Raw genomic sequence first — 18,759 nt, 5'->3', positions numbered from 1 at the left:
ACCCATCTCCCTTCGAAAGAGGCTTCTCCAGGCTGAAATGAATCCCTTTACTCTGAACTGCAAGAGCACTCTAGCTATTTATGCACCTCCTAAACTGCCTCCCTGTATTAGAAATTCCTGGGCATGTCTTATTTCCCTAAGGGCAAGGTTTTTTAGTCATTTTAGAACCCTATTATGCCCCAAATTCATTCAACAAACTTTTCTTGAACCAAATATGTACCAGTGCACAGTTACTTTTAATAATTCAAAAAAGTCTAAATTTAACAGTAATAAGAGAACACAGGCCATCTAATACAAGATCTTTGCTTGTGGCTGAAATATCAACTCAACATAGTCAGATGATGTGATTATCATTATATATGCATATCTGATGAATAAACAGATAAATAAATACAGCCTGTCTGGTAAACAAACACTTTGAAAAACTGGAGCATCCTGGCATGCATTTTGGTATACAGAAGACTGAAAGAACGCAGGCTTTGGAAGGTGGTTTTTACAGCCTACCAACTGAGTCTCAATACTGGTTCCTCCACTTAATCAAGTTAATTATAACTGACTTGAGACTTCAGATCAGATACTTAACCCAAGTCTCATTTTTCTCATTTGTAAAATATGGATAACATCACTGACCTCACAGGGCTATCATAACGATCAAAGGAAACTATACAAAGTGACTATCACTGCGTGTCCTTCCTCTTTACTAATTTAAAGCTTACTGTCTACTATAGTTTCCTTTTCCAGTGTCTGCATTTTAAACAGAACGAATACCTTAACAACGTCAAGAAAATAACGAATCCTGCATTTGACTCTGCCCACAGATCAATTGTACAAAACACATAACAATCTTCACCAAACAAGACTGGGTTTAGTCGCAGACAAGCCTCTCACGGTTTACAACTCTAGTTTTCTGTGAGGAAGATGAGACAGTGCGTGGGCTCACTATACTGACAGTGCCCACAAAAAACAGAGACCTCCTTTCCCTTCTGAACACAGAAGAGAGACGCCAGTTTATGCGTAATCATGGACATATCCAAAGCCCGATGTGAGGTTATTAAAACAAAAACTTTTAAATTTTATTCTCAATTTTATTGACAAGCTTCATGAGGACACCACGTACTATAAAATTTTGTATCTCCCATGATATTTTGCACACAGAAAGGACTCCATAAATACCTAAACAAACCAGTGTTTCTGTATTGTTCCCATCTGATCAATTCCACAGTTTATGCACTTATTGATTCTGACATATGTTGCCTATGGATATATAATGAGAAATAAAAGAATGAGCCAATTTAGCTTTACAGATTCAGGTTAATCAACTAAGGAAACCAGAATCCTATGTAGGTTACCAGGAGGGTAGATAAACACAACAATGTAAATACAGGCAAGAATGTACTGGCAAAGCTACTACATTAAACCACCAAGTACTCACAGAGGCGAAGGTGCCAATCTGCTTGATATTCTGTTCATAGCTCTGCGAGCTGGTGGGACGGCCGGGGGTTCTCCTAGAGTACCAGAAAGTGTAGTTATACTGCAGGGGGTGCTCGGCCGGCCCAGGGACGACAGCCTGTGAATCAAAGGAGGCGTGTTAATATCTGGGCATTTTCCACATGCTCTGAGACTGAGAAAACATTTCCCAGTGTCACCCCTTACCACCTCCATTAAAAAGGATACATTCTCAATTACCTGCAATGGGCTCAAGATTCCGCTTACATGGTAAATTAGTGGTTAACTCTAAGTTCCTGTAACACTTTCTCTGTTCTTAATGCTTTCATAACTTTCTACCTCCTACCATGAGTATTATGCTTCTATCTCATCTCAGCATATTCCCAGGCCAAACACTGCCTCCTCTATAACACCCTATCACTTACTGACTCAGGACACTGGGCAAGTTGCTTAACCAGTTTGTGCCTCAGTTCCTTATCTGTAAAATAGGGAAAACAATAATGACCACCCTCATGGGGCTGCTGAGAGGATCAAATTAACAGATGTGAAGTGCTTAGCACCATGCCTGACACATAGGAAGTACTCAAATGACAGCTCCTAGGATTACTGCTACTGTTAAATGTAAGGGTCTTGATTCACACTCACTCATCTGTGTCGTCTAAGCATGTAAAATGCCTGCATTTGGAATGTACTAAATATTGTGTGATAAATGAATTGATGATTGTTTTAATATTTCAAGAAAGAAACCGAGATCTCTTTCTCATTCTCTAAAATTCCTCTCTTCCAAGTCACTTTCAGCCTGAATTATTACTGACTAAAGAGTTGAACATTCTAAGTGATGGGCAGGATTTGAAATACCAAGCAGCAGCTTCTGAAGCAACTGACACCCTTACTAAATTCCAGGATTAATCTCCCGCACCTCAGGCTAGGAGAAGGTTGGAAAGTGAGGCAAGAACTCAAGATCCTGTGGCAAGGGGAATCGTCAAAGTCCCAAGATGAACTCCAGTGATGCAACAATCTTTTTTGAGAAAATCAGATACTACAAAACAGGGTGTCATCAAGTTCATCCAGCATCCTTCAGATTTCACAAGATCACCAAGTCCCAAGTCCAAAGGCAACGACATCTGCCACAGCACAGAACTCACCTTCCTCTTGCTGCTGCTCTGACTCTTGTCTCGTTCCGCTTTTTCCTTCTCACCATCTTTCTGTGTGCTGTTTTCTTCATTCTGATCATGGTCCCCACTGTCATCATCTTTCAATCTGAATGGGAAGGCAAAACAACAGTACCCCATGATTGAGCTGATTCTTGCTTATCTAACAAGGCCACCAGGTCAGATGAACCACCATGTAACCAACCAGAAGTCACTCAAGTCACTGGCAATGAGGTGCCCACAAAAGAGGGAAAAGGAAGAAGAAAGGCAACTGGGAGGATTAAGCAAAATGAAAATGCCCACCAGCTAATCTGTTAATTCCAGAAAGCACCATATTCTAGTTTTCTAAAAGTCTGCACAAAAAAGCAAGAGGTAAACAGTGTAAGGGGTTGTTTTCTATGCCAAAAATAGTCAATAACGAAGAGAATTTCTTGATTATATAACTGTTTTGGCATTTCAAATGAACTTGAGAAACTTCCCTTTCTATCCTGCCACTTCTAACTATCTTTCCTACTGTTCCCCACTGCTACTGCTAATCATTTAATTTCCAAGCTTGGAACTCTCCACTGTCCTGCGTCCTTCCATGCCCACCACGCAGGATATAATACAAGGAAATGTAAGATCCTCTACAACTCGACCATCAACTGGCATCCTCTTTCCCTCTCCCAGCCTCCCAAAGCAACCCAGATTCCCATATCTGTGCTATATGCAAACACCACCCCTCAGCCTAAGGCACCATTCCTCCCACATCTGTTTTTGCTACCAGATAGAGGGGGCCCTAGATTGGTGTCTTATTAACCTTTGTATCTTCAGCAACAATGACAAGAAGATGCTGGATTGATGTTAAATGAAAAAGAAATGAAAGGAAGGAAGAAATGTCTTCTAGTCTGGTAAGTTCAGTCAAAAGTACATCAGGTGCCACCCTTTCAGGAGCAGTGCAACTACCCTCAGTGCTGTGTATTGGTTTGCTATGACTTCAAACTCACTTATTTATGACTTAAATGAAGATGCTGTTTTGAGATAAGAATGAAGTGTCAGTTCAGCTCAGTCACTCAGTCGTGTCCGACTCTTTGCAACCCCATGGACTGCAGCATGCCAGTTTCCCTGTCCGTCACCAACTCCTGGAGCTTCTCAAACTCATGTCCATCAAGTCAGTGATGCCATCTAGCCATCTCATCTTCTGCCGTCCCCTTCTCCTCCTGCCTTCAATCTTTCCCAGCATCAGGGTCTTTTCCAATGAGTCAGTTCTTCCCATCAGGTGACCAAAGTATTGGAGCTTCAGCTTCAGCATTAGTCCTTCCAATGAATATTCAGGACTGATTTCCTTTAGGAGTGACTGGTTGGATCTCTTTGCAGTCCAAGAGACTCTCAAGAGTCTTCTCCAACACCACAGTTCAAAAGCATCAATTCTTTGGTGCTCAGCGTTCGTTATGGTCGAATTCTCACGTCCATAGATGACTACTGGAAAAACCAAAGCTTTGACTAGACTGACCTTCGTCGCAAAGTAACGTCTCTGTGTTTTAACATGCTGTCTAGGTTGGTCATAGCTTTTCTTCCAAGCAGCAAGTCTTTTAATTTCATGATGGCAGTCACAATCTGCAGTGGTTTTGGAGTCCAGGAAAATAAAGTCTGTCACTGTTTCCATTGTTTCCCATCTATTTGCCATGAAGTGATGAGACCAGATGCCATGATCCTCATTTTTTGAATGACGAGCTTTAAGCCAGCTTTTTCACTCTCCTCTTTCACTTTCATCAAGAGGCTCTTTAGTTCTTCTTTGCTTTCTTCCATAAGGGTGGTGTCATCTGCATATCTGAGGCTATTGATATTTTTCTTGGCAATCTTGATTCCAGCTTGTGCTTCATCCAGCCTGGCATTTCACATGATGTACTCTGCATACAAGTTTAATAGGCAGGGTGACAATACACAGCCTTGACGCATTGCTTTCCCAATTTGGAACCAGTCTGTTGTTCCATGTCCAGCTCTAACTGTTGCTTCTTGACCTGCATACAGATTTCTCAGGAGGCAGGTAAAGTGGTCTAGTATTTCCATCTCTTGAAGAATTTTCCACAGTTTGTTGTGATCTACACAATCAAAGCCTTTGGCGTAGTCAATAAAGCGGAAGTAGATGTTTTTCTGGAACTCTCTTGCTTTTTCTATGATCCAACGGATGCTGGCAATTTGATCTCTGCCTTTTTCTATACCCAGCTTGAACAAATGAAGTCTATCAGGATATTATGTGTAGTCATTCATATGCACTAGCAGGTCAGTAGGCGAGTAGCCCCTGCTGGGGGCTTATCAGCAAAAACAGATAAAGGAAGCATGGTGAGAGGACATTTAGACTATAAATACTGAGTGTTGTGTGAGGAATATCCGAGTTTCCACCTGAGCAAAGCTGTCCTTTGCTGATCTTGCCCTCTGAAAATCGTGAGCCACTCGCTCCTGCAGTGACCAAGGCGACTCTGGTGGGCAGTGGTGTCAAACCCTGCAGTGTAGCCATCTCTGAAGAGAAGGGACATTAGCTCTGCTGTGGTAAAGCTGACTCCTTTAGCAGCGGTGACAAATGTTTAGCGGCCCTGCAAAGATCAGCCTGCCCATCACCACCAGTGCTGGAGTTTTCTAGCAACAACTGACTTTTATTTTTGAGCTGGTAGCTGAACTTCAGTTCCTGATTGGCAAAGCCTTCTCACCCAGTGCCAATTCATATAAAGGTACACCTGGAACGAAATTTGGACTGTATTCCTTTCATCTCCCTGTGCCTGGAACAATACTGTGAGTAATCTACCACTGGTTTGGAATATGTTATTTCTTTACTAGCATCAGCAGGCTACTGCCTTATGAAATTACTATAACTCCCACAGTGGACCTGTGTTAAATAAACTACTGGCAAAGAAAATCTGCCCCTGAGCATATTCTGTCACCCTCCAAAACAAAATACTAAGGCTCTCAGTGAACCTAAAATTCACTGGATCTAGACAAAAAGATAAATGGAAGGTGAATTCACAAAGATAGTAAGAATGCTGTTTAGTCTAGCGCTGGACCATCAACTTACGGATCTTTTCTGAAATCACTTTTCTGGCCCTACCCAGTCACACAGAATTTGGCAATTCTCAGGATAGTTACTAGAAGTGGTCAAACTGTAACTCTGACACAGGAAGACCCTGGAGCTATTGTGGGTTTGATTCCACATCACAGCAATAAAGCAAGTATCACAAGAAATGGAGTCACACAGATTGTTTGGTTTCTCAGTGCATTTAAAAGTTAGTTGACACTACACTGTAGTCTATTAAGAGAGCATTAGGAATATGTCTAAAAAAAGTATGTATCTTAATTCAAACCTTAGAGTGGACAAACTACGTATGTGCTGGAGTGCCTGCTCTGCCCACTTAGGATATACTCCCGAGGTCGTGCACTGCACCACACCCTGGTTGCCCAGCATGGCCAATAACCCATGCCTCAGTGCCTTCCTAACTCCACCCTCAGGTCTTCATCCAGGAGGTGAAAGATCTTACAGATTCAGGAGCTGGGCAGTCAGTCATATGAACTGCATGTAAGAAAAGCCATGAGGGAATAAAGACAATAAGCAAAAGCAGAGAAGGCCAGGAGGGGCAAAGGGGATGGAGCAGATGAGCAGAGAGGAGAATGGGGTTTTTCGTGACGCTGCCATCTCTTTGGCTTCCCTGGACGCCTGGGAGACCTAATGGTGCTTACAATAACTCCTTCCCCGTTATGAAATTTGAGTCCGCATGGTTTCCTTTTGAAGCAGGGCCTGTCCTAGCATCCAAGTCCCACAGCATTACCAGCACACTGTGTGTATCAGACGCTATGAATACCTGACACCGTCCTTTCCCTCCTTTCCGTCCAGTAGTACCAACCTACCTGCAGTCCCCAGCCTCATCCCTCTGTTGTGCTCATCATCTGGTCTTTCAAGGAGCTCCTCTTCCCCTACTTAACTTGTCCTTTAGGGCCCAGACTAAGGGCCACTTTCTCTTGAAAATATTCCCTGATCTCTCTCTAGGCTGAGTTGGGACCCCTTCTTTTAAACATCCCATATAAACGTTTTACTTGTCCTCGCTATACTGTCAGTTTTTTTGTCTCCTGATTACAAATATTTCATGAGTCTTTGTTTCTTTTTTCTTATTGCTTAGGTCCAAGATAGCTCCTAATTCTCTTCTTTAGGGCATACCCAGGGACTCAAACCATTTCTCTCTTCTCAGCCCCCAACTTCCCACTATACCATCTGGGGTCCTTTCCCTTCAATCTTGGTTGAAAAAGGGCACAGTTGCTCTAGTACCTCACATTTTGCTAGCTCCAAGAAAAGCATGTTAAGTTCCTTTTTTTTTTAGTGCTTTTACTGCTAACCACTACTGGGAAACAGAAAAATAATAACAAGAATAATTATGTCAGAGAAGAAACAATGCTACTGTGACCCTGGTCCTCAGCTCCCAGCTCCCTTCTAAAACAGTAACTGGAAACCCTAATAGACCTTCATCTAATGCTGTTATTTCTTGAGGGTGGAGCTCTGCTCTCTGGGACAACATTTAAGTCAAGTCATTCACATCCTATCTTCAGAGGCTACTCTTCCCAGCTGGATGCTGGATTTGAGCAAAGATACTATCCAGGTGGAAATATCAGTGCTCCTTAGACTCAGGCAGGCAATTAGCATCTGAAGCTATCCATCCTGATCAGCTCACCAAGCTTCTCTCCAGGTATGTCCACATACAATTCACTGCAGGTAGGAAATTGGGCTAATCCACCTTCACACGTCCAGTATCAGGAAATGCGGGCAGAAAAGAAACAAGTTTAACACACGGATTTCTAAAATCAAGGCAATACAAGGCAGAATAATAAGTGCCAAATAAGTGGTTCAGAGAGTAGCTAAGAATGGGCCAAAGCTAACAAAGAGAACAGGGACAAAATAAAATCTGGCACCTGGATTTGAAAACCAAGCTCAACCCAGTAGGGACTGCAATACTTAGAAAGCATCTTAACGGTTTTACATTTGAATAGGATCGATAGCAATGGCACCTACTGACTTGATGGGGGTCGGGGGGAAGGAGGGGGATGTGGGGGTACATTAGGTTACATATGAAGGCCATACAGAAAAGGAGACTAGAACTCCTCTGCAATCTGAGCCCATCAGATTAGACTAGAATACTCAAGTCCAGGCACTGGACTTGTAGGACTCTGGCAAACCGAAACATGTCCACCTGTCCTTAGGAGCCAAGTGGTGAACCATATAGAGACCAAACAGGCAACCAGTGGCCTACAAACTGTACTTTTTTGCATTAAAAAAAAAAAAACAACCCTAAGGGTTGGAGTGCTTTCTTCAATTGCTAATTTCAAATGAAAGGGTTTTTTTTTTCTCGTGGACAGATGTTCAAACAAATGTGGCTCAGTATAATGAATAGTTAATAACTGGAACTAATTAAAACTGAGCCAGGTTAGGGACTTCCCAGATGGTCCAGTGGTTAAGATCTCACACTTTCAATGTAGGGGCCTCAAGTTCAAAATCTGGTCAGGGAACCAAGATCCCACGAGCCAGGGGCACAGCCAGAAAAGAAAAGAATCCGGGTTAATTTTTGTCAAGATGTGCTTGAACCAACGTTAAAAACAACCTGGATATGAATCTCACCATATGTGGCCCTCCCTGTTGTGGACAACTTATTTCATCTCAGAGTCTCATTTTCCCTATTTGTAAAACAAAGTAACAAGATCCCCCTTATAGGGTTGTTTGAATCAGTTAATATGTGAAAAGCAGCAAAGTGCCTATAGAAGCCATTATTGCCATTCTCAAATTAGTGTACTGCAGACCAAAAAACTGAGAAGGAAATGGCAACCCACTCCAGTGTTCTTGCCTGGAGAATCCTGTGGACGGGGGAGCCTGGTAGGCTGCTGTCCATGGGGTCGCACAGAGTCAGACATGACTGAAGTGCCTTAGCAAGCATGCATGCATTGGAGAAGGCAATGGCAATCCATTCCAGTATTCTTGCCTGGAGAATCCCAGAGACAGAGGAGCCTGGTGGGCTGCTGTCTAAGCAGTCGCACAGAGTCGGACACAACTGAAGCGACTTAGCAGCAGCATCAGCAGATCAGGAAATGATGTGGGTAGGAATAGGCCAGATGACCCCATAACGTGTCTTAAGATGAAATTTTGATTTCTTCAGTTTGGTGAAGAAAGGAGTATAGGGTTGGCAGAAAGCTCCACTGAGACAGGACTCCGATCTAGAGCTAAGGCTTGCAGGGCTTAGGATGGGATTTTTGTTGTTCAGTTGCTAAGTTGGGTTGGACTCTTTTGCAACCCCATGGACTATAGCCTGCCGGGCTCCTCTGCCCATGGGATTTCCCAGGCAAGAATACTGGAGTGGGTTGTCATTTCCTTCTCCAGCGGATCGTCCTGACCCAGGGATCAAACCTGCATCTCCTGCATTGGCAGGTAGATTCTTCACCAGTGAGCCACCAGGGAAGTCCCTGAAGATGGGGGGGTGGGGCAGTGGTAATCAGTATGGGGATGAGCTCAGCTACACAGTGGGCTACAGAACCAAACTCCCAAAGACTTTTTTCAAGTAGTAGAGCCCTCTCAGCAACCAGGAAACATTCCTGAGGAGCTGCCAAGAGTGCTGGAATCCAGGACCTATGAATTTGCACACCAGCACTCACTGTCCTGGAAAAACTCCAATTTCCCCTCAGCAACAGTGGGGCACAAACTAAACTAACTGTAATTCCACTTTACACGTATATCTCTCTATTTAACACTTTACAAAGTACCTTTAAGCATTGCTGAATGTGATTTGATCCTTATCACACCCAGTGCAGCAGCAAGACACTAATCACTAATGCAGTTTGGATTAACAGAGGCTCAGAGACTGGGTAACTTTCCTGTTGTCAAATAGCTGGTAACTGGTGGGTCTGAGGCTGGAAATCTAGGCCTTCAGAAAAGACAGATTTACTGCTAGACTATTAGAAGAAAGCCAAGAACAAAAATCTACCTCCAGATACAATCGCTGGAGGGAAATGTGCAAAAATATTACCCATTTCCTTTCTGCACCTCCAAACTGTTTGATGCTGGAACTAGGGCTCAAACAATAGATAAGGTTCACCCGTTGGGCAAGAAACTGAGTTCTGGGAGAGTGTGTTGGAAGAGGGCGAAAAGAGGAGGAAGAAGAAAGGAAGTAGGAAGGAGTCTCAGGAAGATGATGAAAATTCCCTAACAGAGCAGCCGCTGCGCTAAACGCGGCAGCCACATTACCTCACTGCATCCTCGCAACTCTATAACATGGGCTCTGTTACGGTCCCTACTTTGCAAATGAGAAAACTGAGACTCAGAGGAGAGGTGACCTGCTTAGGCCAGAGAGGTGTGTGAGAAAAGCTGAATTCAGTGGCAGGGCGGCCAGTCTGCGGAAACACCCAAACGGCCGAGGTCTCCGCCCCTCCACGCCGCGGGTAACCCGCACTCGGGCGGGGCGTTCTAAAATCTCCTTCCGGGCCGCACGGCCACCTCCTGCCCCCAGGACACCGCACTTCGCCCTGGGTCCGTACGACCCTGGGGTCCCCGAGACCCCTGCATCCCTCGTCCCTAACCCCGTCATCCCCGCTGGCCGCCCAGGGCCGGCCAGACCGCAGCCCGAGTCAGAGATTGTGGCCTGTGCCGCAGTTTGCGCCGCCTGCAGTGCGGGCGGGGGTGGGCGCAGGGAACAGTTGGGGGGAAGGGGCCCAGGGGGGCGGCCACGCGCCACTCACGCGTCGAACTTGTTGTTCATCCTCTCGCCGCCACCGTCGCCACTGCCTCACGAAGTGACTTCCGCTCCCCCAGGTCCCTCCGCCTTGGGTCCGGCCACTTCCGGTTGCTCAGGGCACAGCGGAACGTTGGCGCTTTGGCCGGGTAGGGGGCGAATATCCCGGGACGCCTTCCTCCTGAGCTGAGGCGCTCAGGTTTGGCGGCTGTGTGGCGTGAAGTTGGGCCTCGGTTCCTGTCCCGGTCCTTGTTCCTGCCTGCCTCCCGCTCGCCCGCCCTGCTTAGCCGAGGGGGGCTCCGAGAAGGGCAGCTCCGAGTCGCTGAGGGAGCTGGCTCTTGCTAAAAATCCCGACTCCACCTGCAGTGGAGCTGCGCGGTCCTGGACTCTCTCCTAACCTCCCTGACGCTGTTTCTTTGGTAATGACCGTCCTTTGATATACCACCCGTATCTTCACGTTGCCTTGTGGATTGATCGAGATAATCAGTGTCAGGCTCTACACAAAGTAGCCCTCAATAAACGGTAGCGATTGTTCATCTTTGCTTACTTGTGCCAGGAGCTACAGAGCTCCTCTCCACCTTCCGAGGCAATCAGAGAGGGTGAGAGACTCACCCCAGATAGCTGAGCTTGTAAGAGGCTTACAAGAACCAGCAGTGGTCCCTTCATCGAATTACCTGCTGCTCCAAATACACAGCAGTGCGTGCAGCGCACACACACGCTCTGGAGTAAATGCAGTGAACCTGCTGATGACTGATTCCGAAAGCCAGCAACCCTGGCTATTTCCGGGGTCTTGCTCCCCGACCCCCAACAATGTCCCGTTGTCAGGATACTGTAACATTTTTTTAATCTTCACCGGCACCTTTGATCCTGTGATGAAGGTAGATAGGAACTGATATCTGTGCCCATATTTACAGATGAAGACACAATTTCAGGAAGCACAAATGTGCTTGTGTCTTGTCACCAGTAGAACTCAGGGCTCAGGCTCCAGCCATATTCTAAAAGCATGGCCTTCCCCAAAGACCAGCTAGCCTCTTTGTTTCCTGACTAGGGCCAAGAGAGGCTGGTCAGGGTCTCCTCTCAGGCTCCCTACTTCCCTCCCTAGCTCTTTCTTGTCGTAACCATCCCTTCAGACCAGTGCAAATTCCCTGGCCTTTGAGAAGAGAAAGAAGAGGGGTCCATTTTCCAAGCCATAGAACTTTCTTAGAATGTCTAAGATTGGGTCAGAGTTGGGAATTCTGAACTCCAAACCTTATTTATCCACCATTGTTCTGGCAAGCCCCTCTTACTCTAGGCCCCAATTTGCCCAACCTAAACGCAGGGGAACAGTGACTCTTACTTATCTGTAATGCTATGAGGAGCTTTTGAGAATGAAAAAAGAGAATAAAACTCATAAAATGTTTGGTGCCTACAGCCCCCATAAAGCAGGCAGATGCCACCTGGAGTCGGCTGCCTCCCTTTCAAGAGAGCATTGGCCGCCACTCTTCACTTCTCTCTTGACTCTCTTCCTTCAAGAGGCTGCAGGGAATTTGTAGAAGGGAAGAGAGGCCCAGGCCTGAAGGGTTAGGAACTTGTCTAGCTGGGGATAGGATAAACAGAGTCCTTAGGGCTTCAGAAGTGATGGGAGTTGACAACACTTTGCTGAAATGAGGGGAGTGCCAGGACAAGCAAGCCAGTGCCACGTGCATGCTGATTCCACTAGCGCACTCTGCCCACATCCCAGCCCCAACCACTCCGGGCTTCCAGCTCTGTCTCTTTATTTCCCCCGCTTTTCTCACATATTCCCCAAGAGTGTTTCCCAAAGAGTATACTCATGACCCCAGGAGCAGAACACAGCTGATAAGACTCCACGTGGCTAGCAGTGATCGGTCAGCTCAGTCAGAGGAAGGCAGATAGGAGCGGGGGTCCCCAGGAAAAGGCAGGGCGGGCACTCGGTTGTAGTGGGCCATGAGGAAGATGCCAGCAGTGCCACAGACAAACAGCGAGAGCATGGCCAGGAAGCAGACTCGATCCAGCACTCGGCCCACCAGGAACCACTCCTTGTTCCCCTGAGGGTGGAAGGCAGGGTAAGAGGTGACCAGAGGTGACACCAAGGCTGGATCTCTGAAGCATCCTTAGTCATCCAGCAGGCTTCTGCTCTTCATTTCCTTGAGCCCTGCTCACCTACTTCAGGTCTGACCCTAGCTTTCTCCATGGCCCCACAGCGCCACTCCCAATTCCACATTTTCCATGCTATTGCCGTACCATGGCCACCCCACTCATCCTGCCCCCATCTCCTCAGGTTCAAGTTTGCACATCAGGTGTGCAAGCCCCACCGCACTCCCTGCTGACTTACACTGTCAAAGTGAGTCTGCTGGTGCCGGGCACGGGCAATGAGGTTGCAGGCCTCCACGCAGGCCTGGATGGCCGGGGCGGCCTGCTTCAGGCTGCCACACCACTCTGGGCTCTGCCCTGACTCCGGGCCTTTCTCTGTTGATGAGAAAGGGTAAGGTTTAGGAGTAGAATGGGGGAGGAACAGTCTGAAAAAGTGACCCCCACTTTCTTAGGGACCCCAGCCCCTCTCTCCCCAACCTGGATGTTTGCCGACCCCTCATCCACTGTGCCTGGCACCTTGGTCAACAGATGACCCTTCCTGTCCATCACTCCCCCTGCCTTACCGAGCTTCTCCAGCGCTGCCCTCACCAGCCCATTGTGCTGGTGCTGCCGGAAGAGGAGTTCACTGCGGGGCAGGCAGAGGGCCACTTCCTCCCCAGCTGTGATTGGGCACCCTGAAGAGGATCCGTTCTGTAGCCAGGGGCGGGCATCCTGCACGGCCACTGGGGCCAGTGGGCGAACATGCATCCGCAACAGCTGGGGCAAGAGCCGCAGGAACACCTGGAGAGATGTGCATGGCTTAGCCTGGTGGCTAGCAGACCTTTCTGGGTGACCAGGCTTGGGAGCAGAAGGTAACAATTGGCACAAAGAGTTCACGTGATGGGGGCCCCGAGGCAGCCTGCTGGAAGGGGCAGTGGCTTGGCCCTGCTACGGCTTACCTGTTTTGAGCCAGACACTGACCCAGAGCCCCCAAACTTCTGTGCATGTCAGAATCACCAGGACTCTTGTCAAAAACACAGATTCCTGGGCCCCAGCTCTGACCCAGGATGTCTGGGGCAGGCCTGGGAATCTGCCTTTGTAACAAGGGTCCCAGCTGACTGCTGCAGGTGGGCCACAGCTCACACAGGCACTGGCGCCACTCAGCCGGGGCAGAATCCTGCCTCATCCGCTTTCTTGCTGTGTGACCTCGGCTGGGCTACTTAACATCTCTGTGCCTCAGTTTCCTCATGTATAAACTGGAGATGAGACCAATACCCATTTCACAGAAGTCTTAGGAAAGTTAAATAAGTTAGTATATGTAATATGCCTACCACAGAGTAAGCACTGTATATTATTCTTGATCCATCTGGGCATGTGCTTCAAGATACACATGAGGCCAGTTTGTTGCTGAACTTGGTGAGTGAGGAATGTGCCCAGGGCCAGTAGGGCATGTGAACAGACAGGGCAGGAAGAGGCTGAAGTAGGCAAGGGTAGGAAGCTTGCCTTGCGGACCCCTCGGGCCATGGAGTGTGTGTGGGGGGACCGCAAAGACACGTTGAGTACGACTACAGCGTTCACGACAATGAGGATGGTCACCACCAGGAGGAAGGTCAGGTACCTGCAGGGCGGGATAGGCAGGTGGTGGGGCTGGTTGCTTCATCACCAGATACCAGTCCCACCCCTATTGGCCAATTCCCCCAGATCCCTGGGATTGAGGATGGTAGGGAGTGGCAAGAGGGCAGTACCCTGTGTTCCTGAGAAGGGAGGAAAGGAGGTGGGCTCAAGCATGAGAGCCAGCCTTACTTGCTGATGAGTGGCACCGCCTGGGAGGTCTCAGGCACCTTCTTAGCCACGAGGAAGAGGAAGACGGTCTGGGCCAGGAGCACGTTGATGGCGACGGTACACTTCTGGCCCCCCGCTGCCCATGACCAAGAGGCCCTCAGAGCAGATCTCAACCTCCCCACCATGGGGCAGTCCCCTCCCCACAAGGAGTCCATGCCCCTGGTGCCAGGTCACGGTGCCATTCTGCCCTCTCTGCTCCCTGTGCCGCTGGCCGGGCCATAGCCCCCCTCCCACCAGCACTAGGTACCCTTGGCAGGAAGGAAGTAGATGAGGATGGCCACGGAGGAGATGAGGACACAGGGCGCGATGATGTTGATGACATAGAAGAGGGGCTTGCGCTGGATTAGCAGGTAGAAGACGACCTTCTGGTGGCCTGCCTCCTCGGCTGGGGCCGTCTCGTCCAGCAGCATCTTGGCTGGCCGGTGCCGGATGGCCCACTCCCCATTTTCTGCGGGCAGCAGGCAGGGGTGGGCACAGGGACAGGGGCCGGGCCGATCCCGGCAGCCCACGGAACCCAGTGCCCACAGGAGCAGCACTGTGCGGGGAAGGATGCTTGACGCCCCTCCCGCCAAAACCAGAGTCACTATCAATGAGGAATATCAGCTTTGCTGCGCCTTTAAATGATATGCATTTTATGGTTTACGGGAGCTTTCACCTTGCGCGACACGGGAGGGGGCGTGGTCTCGGTCTGGCCCCGCCCCCACAGCCAGGTCCTGCACGGACCTTGGATGGCGATTACCTGTGAAGGCCTCCGGGTCGATGAAAATCCATTCGATGATCTGACCGTCTTCCTGGCTCAGCTGCAAATTGATCTCATTGGTGCTGTAGGTCTGGGACCTAGGAGATGGTGATGGGAAAGAGGATAAACTGAAGTGTGTGTAGATTCACCCAGGAAGTCACGCAGACTATCTCCTGAGGGCAACTGTGGGCAGTTTTGCCTCAAAAAGCGTAGTCAAGAATTTCTGAGTTCTCCGCAAAACCTTGGCATGAGATGGGACGCGGCAGGGCAGAGCAGGGCAGGGAGTCCAGCTCTCGAGGTCTGGGAAAATTATAGATTTTAAGGACCAGGAGGTTGTAGACAGAGCCGAGGGCCACCTCGGGTCCCTTCCTTCCATTGCCTCCAGGGCAGAAGGGGCCGATGGTGAGAACAGGAAATACAGCCTGTACCTCTCTGATCTGTTTTTACTGAAGAGGTTCTCCCGACAGGTTCCCTTATTAAACAACAAAAAAAAGACTGCTTCTCTAAAATACGGGGAACCCCTCTCACAGACCACCATCCCCCCACTGATGGAGGAGGACACTGAGATAGCCCTGGCTTCTCTGTGGGTCTGAGGGTACAGTGGTCTAACGCGTGTGTGCATGCGTGTATGCACGCATGTCATGGGCATGTGTGTGCCTTCTTGCCCACCCACCGCAGTCCCTGATGGCTGTCTTTGGTGGGGAAACTGAGGCAGTGAAGGAAGATGAGTGAGGGGTCTGGGGCTTAGCAGGGAGGGTCGTGGGCATCTCCAGACGTCTGGGCCACACAGAGGTGGAGCCCATCTCCCCACTCCCGGCCGGAAGCCTCAGGTCCCCACCCGGCCAGGACCCCTCTTTGATCCGCTTGGAGAACCCCCCCCCACCCCCATGCGCGGGTCTCCTCACTGGAAGATGAGGGAGCAGTTCTGCCAGTCGAAGGGGAAGTAGGTGACAGAGACGGGGCAGGAGGAGCGGAAGATGGCCGGTGGCAGCCAGTACACACAGCCGTCGGGAGACACAAGCACGTTGCAGTAGAGGGCCACCTCGAACACGCCATCCACACTGAGGACAGGCCAGGTTGTGGGGCTGGGCGCCCGTGCCCCAGCAGTCCCTGCTAGACTGAGACACCCCCCCACACACACAACCCTGACCAGTCCTCTGCCCCTAGTGGATGGGGCCCGGGGACACCAACCCTTCCCAGCCACCATGCCCCTGCCTGGTCCCGCCCTACCCCAGCCTCGGGGACCACTGCCTGCCCCAACAACCTCCCGCAACATCCATGCTGCAAGGCTCCCTAGCCCCAGCTCTCCTCCATACGGGTCATGACAATGACCGATAGTGGTTAAGCTCCCTGCTTGTCCTGTGCCTCCTGAGGGAGCTGTCCTTGTACCCACGGTAGCGGGGAGTGCAGCCACCCAGGCGGCCCAGCCCTGAGGCAGTGGAGTCGGGGCTGGATCAGTGCTGCTGGTTCCCGAGCCCCACCCTTAGTGCCCATGCCCTGGCATCCTCAGGGGCCCCAGCTGCACCCTCTGTTCACCTGTCTCTTTCCCAGAGGCCCCCTTGTCCTGTGAGCCCTGCCCTGCCTGGCCCCCCTCCTCACTTGTTCTCCAGCACGATGTCTGGCTGCCACACCATGGTGGATGGCACCCGCAGCACCCACAGGCCGCCGTAGTCTCGAGGGTCCCAGCGAAGCCGGTAGTCACACCACTGCTGCAGGGCGAGGGGCTGCCAGACCCCATCCTGCCCCCAGGAACTGGGCCCCCTCCCAGGGCAGGGAGCGCAGAAGAGGCAGGATGGGGTGAGAGGGAAACAGGCAGCTCTAAGGAGCCTCAGGGGCCCAGAGTGGGGCTGATGGAAGGAGAAGGGCAGTCTGGCAGCTTCTTACCATTTCTATCCAGACGTTGGTGGTGAGGGCCTCCTCTCGCTCATTCTGGGGGTGCAGAACAGAGGGCAAAGCCCCCATCATGGACTGACTCCCCAGACATCCCTACAAGACCCCAGCCTCTTGGGCAGCCCCCATGGGAGTTGGCCAGCTCTCTGGTGGGCTGCCCAAGCCCTCTCTCTCTCCCCTGTGGGCCCTGCCCGTTCCTGCCTGCTGGAGCCACCCCTTCACTCCCCAGCAGGGTTCCAGGGGAGCAGTGGGCTGTCATCCCTGCCTCCACCCCCAACACACACACACAGGCCTGTGCTCACCAGGGAGATGAGGTTGGTGAGGGTGAGCTTCAGGCTGACGTTGACCACGTCCGAATCGTGCTCAGCGGGCCTCAGGTGGGGGTTGTAGCCTTGCATCAGGTCCCCGAGCAGACGCTCCTCCTGGTTCCGGCCCTTGGCCCCTGGAGCGGACAGCGGTGAGAGCCTGGGACACGGCCTCTGGGGCAGATTGGGGCAGGGGGCAGGCACGGGAAGGGGTGACATGGAGAAGTGGAGAGCTGGGGGGTGGGGGAAAGGCCTCGGTAGCACCCCTCCCCAGACCCTCCATTCCCTGAGGCCTTGGGCTCCTGCTCCCGGCCTCCCCAGGCCCCAGACCCCCTGTGTCCACACCCAGGCAGACAGCCAGCAGCGGCAGAAGGAACAGTGGCCTCTGGCCCCCGCACATGGTGCCACAGTTCTCTGTAGGGATGGGGTGGGACTGCAGTTCCCCCTGGGGCTGGGGGTGCAGCCTCCAGGGCTCATGTAACAGCCCACATTCTCCCACCCCAAGCCACCCCGGCCAGCCCAGCCCAACCCCACCAGCTGTCTGACCACAGCGCTGTCAGCTGTCCCCGTGCGGACACAATGCCAGGCTCAGATTACCCAGGCTGGGGAGGACAGAGGGGTTCCATCTGCCCAGACCATCCGGCCTCCGTCCCCACTCTCAGGCTCAGTTGACCCAGTCCTCTGTCCTTGTTCCAGCCGGGGGCTGAGGACAGAGCTGGGGATAGATGAGCATGGGACAGAAAGGCGGAGCGCTGAGGAAGGGTCCCGATCGGGGCTCCCTCCTTCTGCTCCCTCCAGCCTGGTTAGGATTTGGGGAGGTGGGAAGGCCGATGGGTAAACACGTTTGGTGCTTGAGTTTCTGTGTCACATGGTTGAGGTCCCCAAACTTGAACGTAAATGAGAGCACCAGGTGTCAGGGTCCCCCGGTCTCTGAGGCAGGGAACTTGGATCTGGTGAGCTTTAAAGGAAGGGGGACCAAGGAAGATTTGGGACACAGGCCCTAGGAAACAGGACAGTCCCTGAGTAGGGGCTCCTTAGTGGGCTCTCAGCATCTGTGAAATCATCCATTCATGGAGTCCCCAGCTTGTGGGGGGACATAGCGAGGCCAGGGGGACCCAGGGATAAGCCTGAACTGCTCATGGGAACTCATGGCCCAAGGTGGGGGCAGGCAGGCAAGATGAAGGCGGTGGCCCCTGTAGAGTCTGATGAGGGGACCCAGAGGGCCCAGAAGGGCTTCCCTTATAGCTCAGTTGGTAAAGAATCTGCCTGCAATGCAGGAGACCCGGGTTCGATCCCTGGGTGGGGAAGATCCCCTGGAGGAGGAAATGGCAACCCACCCCAGTATTCTTGCCTGGAGAATCCCCATTGACAGAGGAGCCTGGTGGGCTACAATCCATGGGCTCCACAAGAGTCAGACATGACTTAGCGACTTAACCAACCAACCAAGAGGGGCCAGAAAACCAGCCCCATCCACACTGTGGATTGTGGTTAGTGGGAGGCTGGGCTGAGGCTGATCTAGGCACCGAGGGCCCTGCTGGCCAGTGAGCCACCTGTCTTCTGACTGGCTATTCCCAACAGACAGCTCA

The 18,759-nt window shown here is 50.7% G+C and overlaps 2 protein-coding genes across 4 annotated transcripts in view; both read right to left on the bottom strand.

The window, feature by feature from the left end:
- Positions 1–10,412, bottom strand: part of EIF4E2 (eukaryotic translation initiation factor 4E family member 2) — a 30,150-nt gene extending 19,738 nt beyond the window's left edge. For all 3 annotated transcript variants that reach the window (XM_052654298.1, XM_052654299.1, XM_052654297.1), the window contains exons 1-3: positions 10,335–10,412; positions 2,592–2,706; positions 1,433–1,567 (exon numbers count right to left, since the gene is read on the bottom strand). In XM_052654298.1, the coding sequence (XP_052510258.1) occupies positions 1,433–1,567; positions 2,592–2,706; positions 10,335–10,354 (270 nt within the window). In that variant the 5' untranslated portion in view covers positions 10,355–10,412. The remainder of the gene's footprint in view (positions 1–1,432; positions 1,568–2,591; positions 2,707–10,334) is intronic.
- Positions 10,413–12,183: 1,771 nt separating this feature from the next.
- CHRNG (cholinergic receptor nicotinic gamma subunit) lies at positions 12,184–17,580 on the bottom strand. Its single transcript, XM_052635623.1, has 12 exons — positions 17,519–17,580; positions 17,171–17,310; positions 16,863–16,907; positions 16,578–16,687; positions 15,884–16,039; positions 14,979–15,076; positions 14,487–14,687; positions 14,201–14,315; positions 13,901–14,015; positions 12,982–13,198; positions 12,660–12,793; positions 12,184–12,372 (listed from the first exon to the last, which is right to left on the bottom strand). Exons 1-12 carry the CDS (start codon positions 17,571–17,573, stop codon positions 12,199–12,201), a joined length of 1,560 nt encoding a protein of 519 aa, XP_052491583.1. The 5' UTR covers positions 17,574–17,580; the 3' UTR covers positions 12,184–12,198.
- Between the last annotated feature and the right edge of the window lie 1,179 nt (positions 17,581–18,759).

Source organism: Budorcas taxicolor, chromosome 2 (assembly GCF_023091745.1).
Source record: "Budorcas taxicolor isolate Tak-1 chromosome 2, Takin1.1, whole genome shotgun sequence".
NCBI lineage: Eukaryota > Metazoa > Chordata > Mammalia > Artiodactyla > Bovidae > Budorcas > Budorcas taxicolor.
This window is presented reverse-complemented; position numbering and strand designations above follow the sequence as displayed.

Bases quoted from the DNA above. Each gene is read 5' to 3' on its own strand.
- CHRNG (XM_052635623.1), bottom strand. From the start codon at position 17,573: ATGTGCGGGGGCCAGAGGCCACTGTTCCTTCTGCCGCTGCTGGCTGTC. The intron at 16,688-16,862 runs GTAAGAAGCTGC...CTCGCCCTGCAG, and splicing joins CCAACGTCTGGATAGAAATG to CAGTGGTGTGACTACCGGCT. The intron at 12,794-12,981 runs GTAAGGCAGGGG...TCTCATCAACAG, and splicing joins GGCAGCGCTGGAGAAGCTCG to AGAAAGGCCCGGAGTCAGGG.